The sequence below is a fragment of the Eublepharis macularius genome, chromosome 1 (genome assembly GCF_028583425.1).
Source record: "Eublepharis macularius isolate TG4126 chromosome 1, MPM_Emac_v1.0, whole genome shotgun sequence".
Classification (NCBI taxonomy): Eukaryota; Metazoa; Chordata; class Lepidosauria; order Squamata; family Eublepharidae; genus Eublepharis; species Eublepharis macularius.
This window is the reverse complement of record NC_072790.1, coordinates 12,703,809-12,723,836: the sequence shown is the minus strand read 5'-3', so window position 1 is coordinate 12,723,836 and position 20,028 is coordinate 12,703,809. Positions and strand designations below refer to the sequence as shown.

Genomic DNA, 20,028 nt, shown 5'->3' with positions numbered 1-20,028 from the left:
AACTGTGTTTCTACTGCAGCAGTCGTGTTTGTGACCTTTAAACTTAATGTGGGTTTTATTAATTTTTGTCAGGTCAATGGATGTGAAAAGTTTGGCTATGGAGTAATCATTTCTCAAGTGGCAGCAACCGCATCAGGAGCTATAGCTCTACAGAGTTCTGGTAATTTTTCTTTTGCAGTTTGTCTTATTATAAGTGATCAAAACAAAACGTAGTAATAATCTGTCAGTACTAGATGTCTCCTTCTACACATCATTTTATGCTTGTTTGTTTCTTTCTTTGGTCCCGTGCTAATCTTTGTGTGTGTGCAGCATATACAGTTAGCATTCAGAGCAATTTCTCAGTTTGTGTGGGTGTGATGTCTAAATGCATTTAGTGAAAATGTAACTTCTGTCCAGTATTTTATTTATTTATTTACTTTGTATTTCTATTCCGCCCTCCCTACAAAAGGCTCAGGGTGGATTACAACAAGTTAAAAACACATTAAAATTTTAATTTATACAATATAAAACAATCAAAATTTTAAAACATGCAATCATAAATATACACTAATATGCAATAAATATTTATATATACATATTGTACGTATATGTATATGTACAATATGTCATGCTGCAGGTGTTGCTGTGTATTTTTGAGAGTATGGTACAGTCTTTGTGAGTAAAATGAATTGTCATCCCCATAGGATTTATAAAAGCGCTTGTTATTGAGTTGTGGACTGTTCTAGAATGTGGAAGAGATGATGTCAGAGTTACTCATCCCAGATCAACACCAGTCGATCCCATTGACCGAAGTTGTCAGAAGGTAAGAGATGATGCCATGCAGTTTTTGTTGCACAACCGCGTGACTCCTCCTGGGTTCTATTCTGCAATTGAAAAGGAAAAGAGCTCTCACAGAAAGGGGAAACAAAGTGGATTGTGGGGCAGGGAACTGAAGCAACATGATGGGATTGGCAGAAATCACCTTCTCTTGCAAAACTCTTACTCTATTCATGGACAGATTTTCTCAACTCAAACCAAACTATGTTCTCAAGAGAAATTCTCAGGAACTGCATTTTGCAGAGTGCATTATGTGAAAAAAGGATCCTGGGAGTAATGTCTAGCATAGGTTTCTTCTCTTCAGGGTTCATAGAATCCAACCCATGATAGTTAAATGAAGCATGTTATTTGATCATTATTTCTTTGAGTTGTGTGTAGTTTGTCATTTTAAATGTGTTTGAATTTAGCTGATTGTTAGTAAAACTATTAGGTAATTGTATAAGGTACCGATTCGCTTTGAGTCATAATAGAGTTTTTCCGAGGTAAAATTTTTTCCAAGTAAGCCTGACTCTAAATCAAATGAAAAACCGGTGCTAAATTGTATGGATTTAACAAAAAAGATGCAAAATGTTTGAATCAGTTCTAGAAGATGTGTGTAATCACATCAGAGTGTTTTCAACTTCAATGACTGTTTCTGTCAGTAAGTTTTATCATCTCAGCCAGGGGTCATATAACAACTAATACAATTACTAACAACTATAATAAAGACAATTATTCAGAATAAAATTGTACCAAAATAAATTTCACAGTCCAAGTTACTCACAAATAATCATCATCTCAGCAAATAAAACTTTTTGGGGGAGGAAATTAAATAAGCATATTTTGAAAAGAAACGGCAAAGGGGCTGCTCATGTTGTATATCAGAAATTACCATTGCTTTGTGAAGGATCAATTTCTTGCCTGCATTTTATTATAAATCTTTTTTCCTCTTTATGTGATTATAGCAGTAATGTTCATTAATTTTTATTGAAGTGGGTTATACATTGGGCATAAGAATTTTTTAAGAAGTTCATTCTTCAGGTTGAAAGACAGGTACATACAGAGTTTAAATTATTTATTCTGTGAGCAGGCTATGCTGTGAATAGCATTGCTTGTCCTAGTGCAGAGACCTGATTATTCAAAAGGGGAGAAGTTAGAAGGCAAGTGGTGGGTGACATAGCTATGTGTCTGGTTGTGGCTGCTGTTTGTGTAAACAAGGGCTAAGCTTTATCAGTTGTCATCAGTATCATACTGTGACTCAAAAAGTCCCTACTTGAATGATGGTCTGGTTCTTGGTCTTCTGCATTGCATATCACTACTTTGTAGATTTAAAGGAAGGGAAACATTAATCATGACAGGTGCTAAAGGCAGTAACTTCTGATGTCATTCTCCTCTCTCGTTTACCGTCTATCAGTCAAATTGACTACTGTCTTGCTTGGTCAGTCATTCTCAGATTTCTGCCTTCTGATAACCAAAGTTTGGCAGATTTCATTAAGTTAAAAGAGGTGGTAGGTAGCCACATTGGTCCAGAGCAATCCTAAGCAGCGCTAGGCCAGTCTATGCCCATTGATTTCAGTGGGCTTAGACTGGAGTACCTCTGTTTAGGATTTCACTGAATAAATCGTAATCTGTTTTCATCACAGATGTTTGTGCCAGATTTTCTTTCTGCTTTAAGCATGCTACAAATTATTTTTATTGCTTTGGTCTGCCAGAGATTTGTAACCGTCTTTCTGTTCCATATAACTCAAAATTGAAAATGACCTCAGCAACTCATATTGGTCCAATTAAGAGCAGATGTCTTGTGAGCTGCAGTTGACATATTCTTGAAGAGCAAAGTGATGATACGACATCTCATTGTACCTTAGTTTTTTCAACTAAGTGCCAATAAACATTTTGGTTGTTACATCATCTGCTTCTTGCTTTAGTCTTTTTTAGCTCTGATTAACTTATTATCCTACCCTGCTGCTTATGAGCTGATAGGCCACCAAGTGGTTCCTAACAAACCAGAGTATTCTCTTCGTGAAGTTCCCACAAGTTTTATAGTAAGTATGTATTTTTTCTTCTCATCCTTGGTTCTGTACAATGATGATTTTGCAATAAATAGTTTGCGACACACTAGTTTGATTTTTTCATCTTAGTCTGATAGATTTTGAATACATTTTCAGCATTTTTATTGCTTGCAGCATGAGGGCAGTATATACACATTGTATTTGGTGTGATTATTTTTTCCTCCATCATAAAAAAATATATAATATTGAAATAAAATACAGATGCTGCTTTCTAATGTGTTCTTACAAATCTTTTCTTTCAAGTATAAGCAATAGAAATGATTATGTATGTATTCAATTGTAAATATAAAATTACAAATTATTTTTGTGATAACCGAAGCCAAACTAACTCTCCTTTTTATTTTATTGGGATTTTAAACTGTTCGCCTCCAGGTGAGATTCAGGGTATGATAATTACCTGTGTGTTTTGGTTATGCCATCTCTGAAGATAATATAATCAGTAAAAATCTGTCATTTGGTGAAAATAGCTTGCACTTTTGGCATTTGAAATCCAGAGTAAATCCATCTCTTTTGTCTATTTTTATCAAGCAGAAGTTCTGTTTGCATGCTTAAGGCGGCTTTGTGATCTATCAGATATTTTTGTAGCTGTTATTTTTTTAAAGACCTTGTAGGTTCCTGAAATCATTGTGCCATGAATCTTAGGCTTGATCTTTCTGTGGTTTGTTCTATGGTTCCTTTTTTTGGTTGAAATGTTTTAGAGTGTAATGTAACCCAGTTGCCATAATGTTAAGTTGGCACCATGTTTATGATAAGACTGTAACAACACAATCCTATCGGTCTGGACCACGGAGGCAGGCTAGCAGGGGCATGGTGGTGGCACTGCTCGGCCGCTTCCTGTGCAATGAGTCACACCAGCGGTGGTGGCAGCAGAGGCAGTAGAGCAGTGATGCGAAACTACCACATCCTTAAATGTACAAATCACAATTATAATTGAGGTTATTATCAAACTACTAAAATATGTATCAGCACCTCAAATTGTCCATATGTTTTAAATAATATCCTTAAAATTACAATATGCCATTATTTCAAAATACAATCTATCACAGTTGCAATATAAGTACATACAGGGCTTTTTTTCTGGGAAAAGAGGTGGTGGAACTCAATGGGTTGCCCTCGGAGAAAATGATCACATGGCTGGTGGCCCCGCCCCCTGATCTCCGGACAGAGGGGAGTTTAGATTGCCCTCCGCGCCAATCTCAACTCCCCTCTGGAGATCAGGGGTGGGGCCACCAGCCATGTGACCATTTTCAAGAGGTTCCGGAACTCCGTTCCACTGCGTTCCTGCTGAAAAAAAGCCCTGAGTACATTACAAAACGGTCTTATAGAAGCAGCTTCTATATATAACATGACAAATCCATATTTGTATTGAGTCCATAAGGCATTTATGTTTTTAACCTATACATCCAAGCCACCTCTTGGCAGAACTACATTTTTTGAACATCAAAACGATTGTATGCATGCGATACGTATTTGCTAAGTATAAAGAACTGCAAATCATCAACAGAGTGTCCCTTTTTTGTAAAATGTTCTTCCAAAGGTGCTTCCATATTTTTATTGTGGATTCGTGATCTGTGTTCTATAATGCCTGTCTTTATGGTGCATACACTAATAAAAAGCTAGCATAAGAAACTGCTCTAACAAATCCTAAGAGACACATTTAAAAAAAGAAAAAAAAAAGAAAAGACGAGAGACCCACAAGGTATAAGTATTTTTTAAGCTCGGTGAACTGCACAAACACTTACGACTTTCGCATGGTTGATACGGTTCTTGCAGGGAGTGAGTCCTGTCTTGGCAAATGAATTTGCTTCTAGAAAGAAAGTTTAAAATGCAAACACTTGAGGGTAGGCTAAACTCCAAGGATGTCAGTTCTCAGTCTAATTCTACCTGTTCACTTTTCTCCCCGCTCTGTAAGGTGTGGGGTAGGGGGCTATCCTTGCTGAGGGCTGCAATCCAGCCTGTTGCTGGGCAGAGCTGCCACAGTTGCAGACTTCTGATTATGAGCCATTTCGTGGTGTCAAAGTATTTGGATGCAAGTCCAACTCTAAAGAGTTTTAATTTGTTGGCAAACTTACATTTTTTGCAAATCCTTGGTGCTCCCATATTACTGAAGCTGCATAAATCCTCATTTCAGGAAATAAGTAACCATTTAATTAAGGAGAGAATGCCTTTATTGAGAATTGATTCATTGTATTGGTTTTTCCAATGTAAACATAGATTTAAAAATGAATGTATTGGGTATTAAATACATAAATTATCTGATCATTACTATTTTTAGGGTTTTATGATTTTTGTATACATAGAACAAATAGCTTTAGATCAGAATAGATGACTGTTTAATGAAAATCCTTTTTTAAAACATAACAACCACTTACTGTATTACTTATTGTCACTTTAATAGCTATTTGCAAGGAAATTGAATAACTATATCTATATCTTTACTACTTTCTGGTCTGGTATGCCATAAACTTTTTAAAACACTACTTTAATGAGCGTCATTGAGTATTGATGCTAAACATTTCTACAAATATTGTATGTTTCTGCCATACTTTTGCAGCTTAATTCTATGCCCCGAGGCAGCATTGTTGCTCATGCGCCAACGTAAATGGGGCGCTGTTCCACAGCTCCCTATGGACTTTTGCAGGAGAGTCCCGCCAGCATCCGAGCGCAACAAGGCGAGGTGCGGCCACTGTCAGGAGTGCCCGCTGTTCCCCTGTCAACCCTGCTCACACCAGCCAATGGACACACCCCTCCCCGATATCTAAAGGGGCAAGCAGCAGCACAGCCAATGGGGAGTCCGCAATCCCCGCTGCCACCAATAGGCCCCCCTTCAGAGAGCAGGCATCCCTGCCAGGGAGGGGGCAGAGGTAACAGTGAAGGTCCAGATGGAACACCCACCCTCTCGCCTGTACAGCTCCCATTTTCGATGAGGGCCAGGCTGCAGCTTGGTGCGCCTGCAAATCCACGCTGCCGCCACCACCACCACAAGAAAGGTTCCCCCTCCCTGAAATGTAGGGCCAGATAGAAGGGTACTGATCTCTGTTGTCTGGAGATGAGTTGTAATTCTGGGAGATCTCCAGCTACCACCTGGAGACTGGCAACCTAAGTAGTCCCTAGGTTCTGGAGAAGCAGGTGGGGGGGAGGTAGGGTCTTCAATAAGTGACAGGAATGCCCATTGGGAACCACGTGGGAGGCCAGGAGGCCGTTTGGAAGCGAGGCGCATGAAAAGCAGCCACAAACTTGCTGTGGCGCTGTTTGAACCCATCACTGCATCTCTACAATGCGAGAATGTGGGTTGAACCTCGACAGCCATGCCCCAGTACTAGGGAGATGCCCTTCCCCAGCGTGGACTGACATGCCAGATTGCCCAAGTCCATCCCTGCTTCTGCAAACACTTCTCCCACTCCCTGGCAGCAACTTCCCATGTACAGCTACCATCTTCCTGGCTTATCAGATGCCAGGAGCTCAGATTATCAGAGAATGAAAGTCCTCAGCCCCCCCCCCTCCACAGACATTCATGGGCCACAGTTCAATCCCCACCCCACTGCCTGAAGTTACATTGAGGAGAGGAAGGGGGCAGGGAGGCTGGATGGGTTGCCACTTGATACATTTGCGGGGATGTGTAAGAGGACATGTGTGACAGGGAGTTGAGAGAGGGGCTAATGGCAATGTCAGTCAGGCATATAAACACAGAAGTTGTTTTTCAACTTGTTTTATTAAAATGGAAAAAGTGCCATAGTTTCTAGGCTGGAAAGGGAGCCAAGGCATTTTGCACAGCCCTCGTTCTACGCTCCCAGGGCCAAGGCTGAAATGCAGACTGCCTTGTGCTATTGCTTCCTGGGCTGGATCTGAATGACACTCGCAGAGGATTACTGAGGGTGGGGGGGAAATTAGCAGACATGCTCGGTCGTCTCCCAGATGGGTCACAACGTGCCTGCAAGAGAAAGACACACATATGGGCTTTGCCTCGGTCCATGGTCGAGGCAAAGCCCACACTCCAACATCTGAGAAGATGCACATAGTAGAGAGTGGCAGCGGCAGCGACCAGCTGATGCAAGACCCTCTGGCGAGGATGCGCTCTGCTTTGGGGTGATTTTACCTTTAAGAGAGGAGGTTAACAGGTAGTTACAAACACCTGGTCAAGAGTAGTCTTCTGGGCAACTGCCTCTCGGGGAGGCAGGAGCTGCCGCCACTGTCCTCTCTCCCACCAAGCCTCACCTGAAAAGGCTAACGGTCAGGCAAATTTAGGTGATGGGGCTACCAGCAAAAATCAGCGAGCCACCCCACCCCATCTCTCCTTCTTACCTGCAAATGCTACCTCACTCCTTCTTGAGATGGAACTTCAGAGTCAGATAACCTGTAAGGAAACTTGAGTGGTTCTTGTCAGCCAGACATTCTGGACTTTGCCCTTCTTTCCTTGAACGAGTGCAAAGTTCTCCCAGTTTTCTCACTAAGTCCCCTCAGTGCACTCAGTGCCCACCACCATAAGTACCCTTTCTCCCACTTTGTGTTCAAAGTACCCATGGCAGAAGGCCGACGGGCAGAGCTTTCAGCCGTGTGCTCACTTACCTGAGGTCATGAGCAGTGCAGCTGGACGTTTTGTAGGGTGCGTGAGCAAGTGATTGGGTGTGGGGAGGGGGGCTTGCCCACCCCGGAAGCGCACACGGATTGGTCCCTGTGGTAGTTCCCATACTATGCTCCTTCGGACTGCAGGGGTAGGGCTGTGTAGCAAGAAAGGGGCTCGTGTTTCCCGTTCAATGGGCGCCTATGGGCTGTGCCTCTTTTTTTCCTGGTGTAACTTTCTGCTGCTGGAGGGCGTTCCCAGGGCTGTAGTGGCTTTGGAAGCGGACTGACTTGTGCCCTGCCCCTTCTGCGCTGGTGTGGGGACTTGTGCCTCTGCCCAGCCGCCAACATGCCCGCCGCTGGAGACCCATCTGCAGTACTGCGCCTTGGGTAGGCACCGGTGGAATGTTGGCGTAAGTGCCCTTTACGCCCATGCAAGGCTTAGTTCTCTCCCTATGCGATTTCCACCCTGCTGCTTAGGATTGCACTGTAGATGCCAGTTTTTAGTATTTCTCTCAGTGTTCTTATTAGTTTTAATTTAATTCTTTAATTCTTTAATTCTGTTGGTATATTTCATAGTTTTAACTGTTGTCTCTTAACCTGGTTTTAACCGAGATTTTATGACTGTTGCTGTAAAATAAATAAGTTTTATTTTGTTTAGTGCCATTTAGCCTCTAATTTGTAATTTTTGTAATGAACTGCTTTGAATATTTTCATATAAAGTTAGTATATAAATAGAAGAAATATTCAAAGTATTGGTAACAAATTAATAAAATACATTAACATGGAAAATATTGACTTATTTTTCCAGGATATCATCGATAGACTTATAATTGTGGATACAGATGCTAAAGTTAATTCATTATTCAATTATGAGCAGTCACATATGTTTGGACTGAGGTAAGATTGATTTATGGTACAATACACGTCTCACTTGTCTGATACCTGCTGTTGTTCACCAACTCTCATCACCTTATTCAAATTAAATATATAGATTAAGCACAGCATAATAAAGTGAAATCATGTTGTGCAGCCAGACAGTGTTCTTCAGTCCTTCTCTTAGGCATCTCTTTTTGTAGCCAACTCACTTTAGTTCTAAAGACAGAATTCTCAACATGGAATGCTTTTTCTTCCCTTTCCTAATTTCTATTACAAGTTGTTTATAGATTGCAGTATTTTTTGGAAAGGGGTGCAGTGCACATTCATGTTCTGAGTTCTGAACATACGCAGCTGAAAATTGATTGATCTAGCTTAGTGTGTTCACGGAATGGCCGTGCAGGCTTTCAGGGAAACAGAGCCCTCCCGAGACCAGGTGCCCAGGGGTAGAATGGATTCTTGTTGCAGAGGTCTGGGCATGGAAATCAACTCAAAGTGGAGTGCCTTAGGGAGCCCTTTTTATAACCTTCTTCCTGATTAGTGGAAATGATGGGATTTGGGAGGTGTCAGGACCATCTTGGAGTACCTTTAATGCCGTTGGCTGAGACCCTTTGTGTGGTGGCTCAGGTGACTAATAATGGAATGTGCTGGGACTCTAGTGAGGTAATATGGCTAATTCACAGTCAGCCAGGAACTGCTAACGGAGCAGGAGATGTATGTATGTATGTATGTATGTATGTATGTATGTATGTATGTATGTATGTATGTATGTATGTCATTTATAGTCTGCCTTTCTCACTGAGACTCAAGGTGGATTACATAGCAAGAGATTTGTACAGTATCAAGGACATTTCCATACAGCATCAAGGACATTTCCATAAACAGTGTTATAGGGTAAATAAATACAAGTTTACAAAGACATAGCATTAGTAAGGATCCAGTACAGAGTTGAAGAAATGTTGAAACAGAACATAATCAATTCTAGGACTGACATTAGACAACATGAAGCACAGGTAGTATATAGGAGTACATATTTAAAGCAATAGATAATATGTAAGGCAACATAGCGGTGAAGTCTAAGGTCCCTAACACATTAGCGAAGCATCTGAGATGCCCTCCCTACAATACAGTCCTCCTATCTGAGTAAAAAGCCTTTTTGAATAATTCAGTTTTGCATCATTTGCAGAAAGCCAGGAGAGTGGGGGCTCTCCTGACCTCCTCAGGCAGGCTGTTCCATAGTGTAGGGGTCACCACAGAGAAAGCCCATGTACAGGCTGCTGTTGATTTTGCCTATGTGCAAAAGTAAGAGAAGAGCTGTCCTAAGGGCATCAAACGAGCAGAAAGTACAGAGAGCCCTTAGGAAAAACAATAACAACAATGATCACAAATGCATATATTTAAGGTGCTAAAGTGCTCAGTGCAAATAAATGATTCCATCATATAAATCATCCTATGTCATATATCAACGGTAGTACCAAGTCACACAATTCCTTTAGACATCACCGGTGGTATATAGTCACAAAATTCCTTCAGATAATACATAGACTAAAGTGCTTGGAAGTAAGACCTACTAGTCCAAAATAGAACCAGGGTATTTCACAAGTGTGTAGTATCCAGGTTGTAGAAGTCTTCTCCCGAGTAATATACGTTACAGGGTTCGCCAGCATGCAAGAAGTCCAGTCCCGTTTCGCCCCAAAGGGTTCTTCATAGGCAGATTATAGAAAGCGTAACAATCAATCTCATTCCATCATTGTAACTTCTTCTGGACGATCTAGCGGAAGAAGTTAACAATGGTGGAATGAGATTGATTGTTACGCTTTCTATAATCTGCCTATGAAGAACCCTTTGGGGCGAAACGGGACTGGACTTCTTGCATGCCGGTGAACCCCGTAACGTATATTACTCGGGAGAAGACTTCTACAACCTGGATACTACACACTTGTGAAACACCCTTATATGTGGTCTGCAGCTGATATAACGTAATAAAGCACTACACTGTCAACACAAATACCAAAAAAGTATCAGCAGTGGGAACAGCTGTCCTATATCCTGGTCGGTTGACCCACTTACACCGTCCTCCATTGGTGAGTAGCTTGCTAAACTCCCAATGTGGGACTGCACTGAAGACCGATGACAAAAACAGTGTTGCGCTTACCTGTAACTGTTGTTCCTCTAGGTCTACATGCAGGCACACAATGAGGGTGCTATTTGCATTCGGCGGGAAACTCTTGTGCATGCACAGTAGAGGTGAAGTGCCCCCTTATGGTCTTTTAGAGCTAAATAATCTTTTTTAAAATTTTAAAACATTTATTAAAATTGATTTCAACTACTTAACATTAACATTAAAAATAAACAACAATAATATTAAAGATAACAATAAAAGCAGTCGCTGCAAGGTACAGTATTGACATTCCTATGCTGTTATGTCTCATTGAGTCAGTAACTCAGGTTATCTGTGTAGATTCTTTCGATGTCACACGAGATTGAGAGCTTTATTTTGTTGTCGATTGTTCAGGAGGATAAGATGTATTGTGATGAACCAAACTATTGAATAAGTTGTTTGTGCGTGTCATTTGTTGTTGTGCGAGGTCTGACTAAGAATGAATAGCCATGAGTGTTCATAGATTTGAAATTTTCATAACATTATAGTTTGGTACACTGGATTTTTGGTTGTATGTCATTCTTGGCTATATGTTCAATGAAGGGGAGCCATTTTTCTGTAACATTCGTTGTTCTGGGATATATTTCAGCTTGAGGGAGACCATCTGTGATTTTCCCTATAATGTAATGATCCCATAACTTAGAGTACCAATTTTGTAGTGTAGGAGGTTTCTGTGATTTTTACTTCAAAGCTATTGCAGTTTTTTCTGCCACCAAGAAGATCCTTATGAGATCGTGCCTGATATGTGGTATAGTTGAGTTCTGCCATTGGGCCAGAAAGATTATTTTAGGGCTTACTGTGAGCATGTAGCCAGTTAGGTGGGTTACTTGTTCCAAGATTTCTTTCCAGAATTTTTCAATGTATTTGCACTCCCACCAGCAGTGGGCATAGGTGCCCCTTTCTCCATGTCCTTTCCATCATAGAGGAGATGTTGTTGCTGAAGATATTGTGGACAATTGCTTAGGTGTGCAGTACCAATGATGTGTTATTTTGTAAGTTTGTAGCTTGGTGTTAACCACAGGCAAATTGAGAAGATTTAAGGTCCATATAGACTTCCATTGATCATTTAAGTTCAGATTTGTGCACTCCTGCTGCCATTTAACTTGGTATGTTGGAACTTTATTGTTACAGGTAAGGAGAATTACATTGTAAATTTTTGAAATTAAGCCTTTATGAACTGGCATTGGATTATCTAAGATTTGCCCAAATTCTGATTTAGATTTGGCCATATCAGTTGTTTTAATCTGTGTGGTCATGTGTTTGAGATGTAGATAAGAGTACCATGGGATCTTTTTTTTGTATTTTCTTTTCTAGTTCTTATTTTTCAAGATGCCCTTTATCAGTAACAATATCTATCAACCGCATGACATTCTGATTATTCCAGAGTTCTCTAGAGGCTGGATCCTGACTGGGTGGAAACGAAACTTGAGCTGTGAATGTGGAAAATCAGTATATTTCCGGCACTAATTCGCTTCTATGAATATCCCACGCTTTAAGAGTGGATGCCAGGATGGTATTTTGATTGATCATCAGGGGACACAAATTCGCTTTACTCCAGATCAGCTCTTTTATGGATAGAGGTTGATGGAGTGGCCGTATTGATCCAATCCAGACTATCACCCATTTACAGCATCAGCATTATGTTTGCTATTTTTATTGATTTGGTATAAATATCGGCATCTGGATAGTTGATGCCTCCATGCGTCTTTTTTAGCTTCAGAGTGGAAAATGCAATCTGTGGATGTTTATGTTGCTATAGGAAATCATCGAGAGTGGTCTGCCAATTTTTCAGTAAGGTTGCAGATAACTCAATGGGTAAAGTTTGAAACAGAAAGATTAATTTTGGAACTACAAAGGACTTGATGAGATAATAATGCTCATACCAAGATAGTTGTTGTGGATTGCATTTGAATAAATCTTACTTTATTTCCTTGAATTTTGTAATATGATTGACCTTAATCAGGTTGTTTAAGATAGAAGGTAAAGTAGATTATTAGGTAAAGTAGATTATTGTCAGTCCATTGAAAGTTAAATTGTTGATGAGTTAATTTTGCTGTTTCAGGTGATAGATTAATAGGAAGTAATCCAGATTTAGTTTGATTAACTTTTAGTCCTGATATATGTCCAGGGCCGTCGTCACACAGGCATCTCTTCCGTTAAATTTACAGCATATAGCGTCCTACCTGTTATCAGCACAGTAACGTTTCTTTGGGTCACCTAACGGCTCTTCGCGCCACCAGCTGTCCACACCGAAGCACTCTGTTCTGTTCTCTCTAACCGCGCAGAAGCAGCTCCCCCCCCCTTTTTTATTATTCTGGCGTTTAATTCCGCTATAACGGAATAACAGCATATAAACATTCCGTTAGAGCAAAACATGACAACCCTTTTGTTTTTCCAACTTTGAAATTATATAAATAGCCCTTTGCCCGCAGAAAACTCCCTGTCTGACGTGATCCCCATCGCTGACGACTCTGCCATGGCGATTGAGTCATTTTTACTTCAGCAGAAAGTTTGCATTGTGTTATGTCGTTATGGTGTTATAAGGACATAATAAAATTAAAAAAAGGGGAGTTGCAGGAAGAAATGGATTCTGGGATTGAAGGGAGGGCATAGGACGTTGCGAGGCGAAATGCATCGATGTGAGGCATTCACACTGAGGCACAAAATAGCGCGACTATCAAGCACAAAGCAGAAGAGAGAAAATAGCTACAGTGTTGGAATAAGGTGGGTGTTTGCCAGGAAATAGTGCCATTTTAGCGCAAAATAAAAGCCCATGTGACGACGGCCCAGATGTTGAGAGCATTTCTTGAAGTTGGGAAAGAGAGTTTCCTGGATTTTTGATTTATAGTAACATGTTGTCAGCAAACATTCTTAACTTGTATTGTCGAAGGCTTTCACGGCCGGAGAACGATGGTTGTTGTGGGTTTTCCGGGCTGTATTGCCGTGGTCTTGCCGTGGTCTGTATTGCCAAGACCACGGCAATACAGCCCGGAAAACCCACAACAACCATTCTTAACTTGTAATTGTTGATGCAATTGTCATTCCTTGTATCTGATCATTATCTCAGATTGCTTCCACAAGAGGTTCTAAAGCAAGTGCAAATAGCATTGGTGAGAGAAGACAGCCTTGTCTGGTCCCTCTTTCCAAGAGTATAGATTCCGAGGTTAACCCATTTACTTTCATTTGTGCTGTGGGTTTAGAGTAGATTGATTTGATGGTTCTAAGGAAGTTATTTCCAAAGCCCATATGTTGTAGCAAGGTGTATAGATATGGGATTTCCAAGGAGTCAAATGCTTTTTCAGTATCCAGTGATAGAAAAAGAGCTTCTGATTTGCTGCAGTTACACGATTCAAGTATGGTCAATGTTTTATATATATTGTTTTGTTAGATCTCTCCCTGGGATAAAGCTGGACTGATCTTGATGAATATATTCTATTATGAAGGTATTGATACGTATGGCTATAATGGAGATGAATATTTTATAATCTATGTTTAACATGGAGATAGGTCTGTATGAAGCTGGATTTAGAAAGTTCTTGCCTTGTTTGGGTATAACTATTATTGATGCCATGGACCATGATGGGGGAAGATTTCCTGTTTTAAGTATGTTATTACAAATTTCCATTAGTGGATGAGCGAGAACAGAGGCATATTTCTTGTAAAACTCCGAGGGATAGCCATCTGGGCTCGCTACCTTATTATTTTATGGCATCTGTAATTTCCTGTATATTGATATGTTCTTCTAATAGCAAACAGTGAAATTCTTCTAGTTTTTTTATTTTCATACGTTGCAGTAGATATTCAATGATAGATTGAGGCTTTGGGTTCATTGTTGAGTACAGCTGCTTGTAGAAGTCACTGAAAATTTGAGTTATATCTAGGGGTGTGCAAGCCAAAAATTTTCGGCTATAGCCGAAAGTAGAAAGCCGAAAGAAGATTCTCTATCGTTAAAGCCGAAAGCCGAAACAAGAATCTCTTTCGGCTTTCGACTTTCGGGATTCTTTCGGCATTATTTCGGCATTCTTTCGGCTTTTTTCTGTGGGAAAATGCCTCCGTCTTCCAGGACGCCTGGAGGAGGCATTTTCCCACCGAATAAGCCCAAAATTGGTGGGGACCTTCCTCTAACCCTTCTCTAACAACCACCCAAGTTTCAGACAGATTGAACTTTGGGGGGCCATGTTATGGCCCCCCAAAGCAGGTCCCCCCATCCTCCCATAAGAAAGCGAAGGAGCAGCATATTGTTAGCATGCTGCTGCTCATCTTTCTTCATTATTTCCTATGGGGAAAAAATGAAGAGGCAGGCTTCCTTTGCCAGGGGTGGCATTTTGCATGCAAAATGCCCCCTTACCCTCAGGGGCCCTTCTCCCACCCCTCCTCCCACCCCCCACCAAGGCTCAGCCTGATCCCACTTGGGGGGGGCCATTTCATGGCCTCCCCAAGTAGGTGCTCTAATCTCTACCACTGACAGCTGGGGGAGGCTTGTGTTGCCAGGGGTGGCATTTTGCATGCAAAATGCCCCCCAACCCTCTGGGGCCCTTCTCCCACCCCTCCTCCCACCCCCCACCAAGGCTCAGACTGCTCCCACTTGGGGGGGCATTTCATGGCCTCCCCAAGTAGGTGCTCTGCTCTCATCTCTACCACTGACAGCTGGGGGAGGCTTGTCTTGCCAGGGGTGGCATTTTGCATGCAAAATGCCCCCCAGCCCTCTGGGGCCCTTCTCCCACCCTTCCTCCCACCCCCCACCAAGGCTCAGACTGCTCCCACTTGGGGGGGCATTTCATGGCCTCCCCAAGTAGGTCCTCTCAGCCCCTAAAGTCCACCCCTTACAGCCCCACACAAACCCAATTCCCCCCCAGCTGCCACACACAGACCCAAATCCCCACATTAGCCCCTCACAGACCCAAATCCACCCCCACCTGCCCCACACCCATAACCCCAGGAACAGGCTGGCAAAGGCCAGCCCTCTCCCTTTGTTCCCTATGCTGGGAACTTCTAAACTCTCTTTCCCTGGGCAATTCTGCACAGCCCAGGGGTGCCACAATGGTGGGCACACTTCTGAGTGCCAGCTGGTCCCTGTGAAAGAGCACCTGAACCACAGACACCCTCCCTCAAATTCCCCCACCACCTACAGAGATGGCTGGCCAGCCAGCCCCATTGTTCCCTATGATGGGAACCAACTGCACAACAAAGAATAAAACAAGAACAACACAAAATAAAGTTTTTAAAAAATTATTTTCTCCCTTCCAAAGTACAAGTAGGCAAAGCATTATGACACATTACACCAGCAGTCCCCCACACAGAAAAATTAAAACAAAACTCACTTAACATCAGAGAATCACAAAACACGATTCCTGTCAAAAACACTATTTCTTGAACAGCTTTAGGTTACACAGCAGGGGGGAACACCAAAGGGCATGGCAGCACTATCTTACACAAAAATAACACAACTCACTTAACATCAGAGAATCACAAAAGCACAATTCCTGTCAAAAACACTTTATTTCTTGAACAGCTTTAGGCTACACAGCAGGGGGGGAACACCAAAGGGCATGGAAGCAGTATCTTACACAAAAATAACAACTCACTTCACATTAAAGAATCACCCCCAAAAAATGCTGTCAAAAGCACTTTATTTCTGTAACTGCTTTAGGTTACACAGTAGGAAGGCACCACAGAGAAGGAAAGCAGTGTACTACACAAAAATAACACAACTCACTTCACATCAGAGAATCACACAAACACAATTGCTGTCAAAAACGGTGAAGTGGGTTGTATTATTTTTTGTAGTACATTGCTATCAACACAAGCCTCCCCCAGCTGTCAGTGGTAGAGATTAGAGCACCTACTTGGGGAGGCCATGAAATGGCCCCCCCAAGTGGGAGCAGGCTGAGCCTTGGTGGGGGGTGGGAGGAGGGGTGGGAGAAGGGCCCCTGAGGGTGAGGGGGCATTTTGCATGCAAAATGCCACCCCTGGCAAAGGAAGCCTGCCTCTTCATTTTTTCCCCATAGGAAATAATGAAGAAAGATGAGCAGCAGCATGCTAACAATATGCTGCTCCTTCGCTTTCTTATGGGAGGATGGGGGACCTGCTTTGGGGGGCCATAACATGGCCCCCCAAAGTCCAATCTGTCTGAAACTTGGGTGGTTGTTAGAGAAGGGTTAGAGGAAAGTCGCAGTCTGAGCCTGGGTGGGGGGTGGGGGGAAGGGTGGGAGAAGGGCCCCTGAGGGCTTGGGGGCATTTTGCATGCAAAATGCCACCCCTGGCAACACAAGCCTCCCCCAGCTGTCAGTGGTAGAGATTAGAGCACCTACTTGGGGAGGCCATGAAATGGCCCCCCTAAGTGGGAGCAGGCTGAGCCTTGGTGGGGGGTGGGAGGAGGGGTGGGAGAAGGGCCCCTGAGGGTGAGGGGGCATTTTGCATGCAAAATGCCACCCCTGGCAAAGGAAGCCTGCCTCTTCATTTTTTCCCCATAGGAAATAATGAAGAAAGATGAGCAGCAGCATGCTAACAATATGCTGCTCCTTCACTTTCTTATGGGAGGATGGGGGACCTGCTTTGGGGGGCCATAACATGGCCCCCCAAAGTCCAATCTGTCTGAAACTTGGGTGGTTGTTAGAGAAGGGTTAGAGGAAGGTCCCCACCAATTTTGGGCTTATTCGGTGGGAAAATGCCTCCCCCAGACGTCCGGGAAGACGGAGGCATTTTCCCATTGAAAAGCCGAAAGAAAGCCGAAAGAATCCCGAAACGTTTCGGCTTTTTTCTTTCGGCTACCCGAAACGTTTCGGCATTCCCCGAAACGTTTCGGCATTCCCCGAAAGAAGCCGAAACACTTTTGTTTCGGCATTCTTTCGGCATTCTGAATGCCGAAACGCACATCCCTAGTTATATCTTTAGACTTTGAGTAACAGTGGCCTTTAGTATCTTGGATTACTTTTAACTACTCTGGACATCAGTTTGTTTTTTGTCCTCCAGGATAGACAACAAAGTTGTTTTGGAGTGTTGAACCAATGCTTTTGTTTCAGGTATATAAGATTTTTTTTTGTATGCAGTTTGTTTCCAGAGAATCTAACAGTTTGCAGTCAGCAAGAAGTTGACAGTATATCTTTTTGCTTCCTCTTGCTTTTTGTAGGGTTTCAAGTATCTTGATTCGATCCATTAATGCCCCTCTAGCGGCTCTCTTTTATTTAAGTGTGTGGATGTTGATGTTAATTGACCTCTTAATACTACTATCAGGGCGTCCTGTACTATATGTGATGAGGTCTCTTCTCTCATGTTGTCGTTAAGATATTGTTGATGGCTTGTTCTATTTCTTTAGTATTATTTTCGGTAAATAGAAGTGCTCTATCTAAAGTCCATCTCTTTTGTTGATGTTTTAGGACCTAATTGTAGAGGGCAACTGACCCAGGCATGGTCAGACCATGTAATATTTCCAATATTCGAAGTTAGGACTTGGTTTGTCAATGAGTCTGAGATTAGAATGAAATCAATTCTGGTGTAAATGTTATGCCTTCCTGAAAAATAGGTGTAATTCTTTTCAGAGGTATGTATCAGATGCCATATATCCGCCAGTTGATGGTTTTTGATTATTTCAGCTAAACGAGTGAATTGTTTCCCTTTCCCTTTTGGCTTGTTGAAATATGTACGATTGGTAACATGGTTCAGTATGACGTTAAAGTCACCTCCTGCAATCACTTTTTCTTCTTGGAATTTTGTCAGTGTTTGAAGAGTCTCCTCTATAAATCTGAGCTGATTGTTATTACGAATATATATTACAGCAAACGTTAAAATTCGGTCTTCTATTGATCCTTTTATGAATAGAAATCTACCTTGTGGATCTTTTAAAGTTGCTTTGTGCTGAAAACATAACTGTTTTAAGATTAGAATTGATACACCATGGGCTTTTGAGGACCCTTTGGCATTGTATTGAAATTGAATTCAATTAACTTTCAGTCTGTTGTTATTTGTAGAGTGTGAGTTTCCTTAAGAAGTGTAATATCTGGCTTTAGCTTAGCCAAATTCATTAAGTTTGATTTTCTTTTGACTGGATTATTAAGACCTTGCACATTAAGAGAGGTTATGTTAAGGGTCACATGCCTTATCACGGAACTTTAAGAATGTACCTAGACAGCAGCTTGGTTATATAACTTGATGCAGAATAACAACTACTAATATTACAAACTTTGTTTTGAACTACAATAGAGAAGATATACAGCAATCCAGTATCAGTAGTGAAAAATAACCAACAGTATGTCAGGCCTGGCTAGGGGATTCTCTCAGACTCTCTACTTTATCCAACCCAGTTGTATGAGTTAAAGATCTTTGTTCAGATAAAGCTCCCTAGAAGTGCACTGATACATAGAGATTGCCCAGAATGCTGAAGTACAGTCTTTCCCAAGAGGTCATACTCCAGTCCTTCTCTCCCAACCCAAACAAGTTAGTTGAAGTCAGCGAAAGTCCTGCAAAAGATGCCCAGCCGAAGTTTCCACGCCTGGTTTCCACACACTGCCAGCTACACTGATAAGCAAAGCATAGCTGAGTACAGTGAAGGAAGCTACACTACAGGAAGAAAGCCCACCCCCCTAGTAGACATGCATTCACAGTTATGGCAGGCAGGCAGGCTTGCTTGCCAGCCTGACATTATCCCCTCCCCACTACATCTATAATAGGATAATCCCTCCCTCAGTTTCTTCGGATAATGTTTGTGAAAAGCTTTGATGAGTCTTTTAGCTTTTACATCTTTAGCTTGCACCCACTCATTTTTACCCTGGTCAAAGTAATTCCATGTTATCAAGTAAAATAATTTCCCTCAATTTGAGTCCAACACTTCCACTTCATGATGAGGTTGTCCATTTACCATGAGGGGGGGAGGAACTCCAGATTTCGAGTGCCAGGTGTTTGCGTCCGGGACTTTCTTCAGCAAGCTGCAGTGGAATACTGGGTATATATGTCTTAAATTCTTTGGCAGGTCTAGTTTCACAGCCACCCCATTTATTATGTCAAGGATTTTATAAGGTCCTTGTACTTCCATCCTAACTTTTTGCCTGGTTGTTCACCCTTGAATTTTTTTGTGGACATGATCCGGCGGGGGGTAGGGGGGAGAGAAGAGCGTTTACAGTCTGCATGTTTTTTGTAATCTTGTTTGGCTCTTTCCAGAGTTTTCATTATTAGATGCCACTGTTCTACGATAGAGTTCCACCAAGGACTGAGATTCCCCCACTCCCGGGTTTGCCTTCAAAGCCCTGTGTGATTTTGAATGGGGATGCTCCCATAGAGCTATGAATGCTATTGTAACAATATTCTGCAAATGCTAGGAAATCAGTTCAATTATCTTGTTGATAATTAATGTTACACCTTAAAAATTGTTCCAGGACTTGATTAACCCTTTCATATTGCCCGTCGGTATTGGGATGATATGCTGAACTCAGCCCTTGAGTCATGCCTGTTACTTCCATCAGCTCCCGCCAAAACTTGGCAATGAATTGTAGGCCTTGATCTGATATTACTCTGTCTGGGAATGAATGGAGTCTTACTACATGCTGTATGAACAACGTTGCCAAACGTTTTGGC

At 41.9% G+C, this 20,028-nt stretch overlaps 1 protein-coding gene across 1 annotated transcript in view; it reads left to right on the top strand.

Annotated features, from left to right (window-relative positions):
- The window catches only part of LOC129332806 (protein broad-minded-like), a 152,470-nt gene that overhangs the window by 49,136 nt on the left and 83,306 nt on the right, over positions 1-20,028 (top strand). Inside the window, exons 20-23 of the mRNA XM_054984072.1 lie at positions 73-160; positions 684-802; positions 2,721-2,837; positions 8,236-8,324. Of these exons, the coding sequence (XP_054840047.1) occupies positions 73-160; positions 684-802; positions 2,721-2,837; positions 8,236-8,324 (413 nt within the window). The remainder of the gene's footprint in view (positions 1-72; positions 161-683; positions 803-2,720; positions 2,838-8,235; positions 8,325-20,028) is intronic.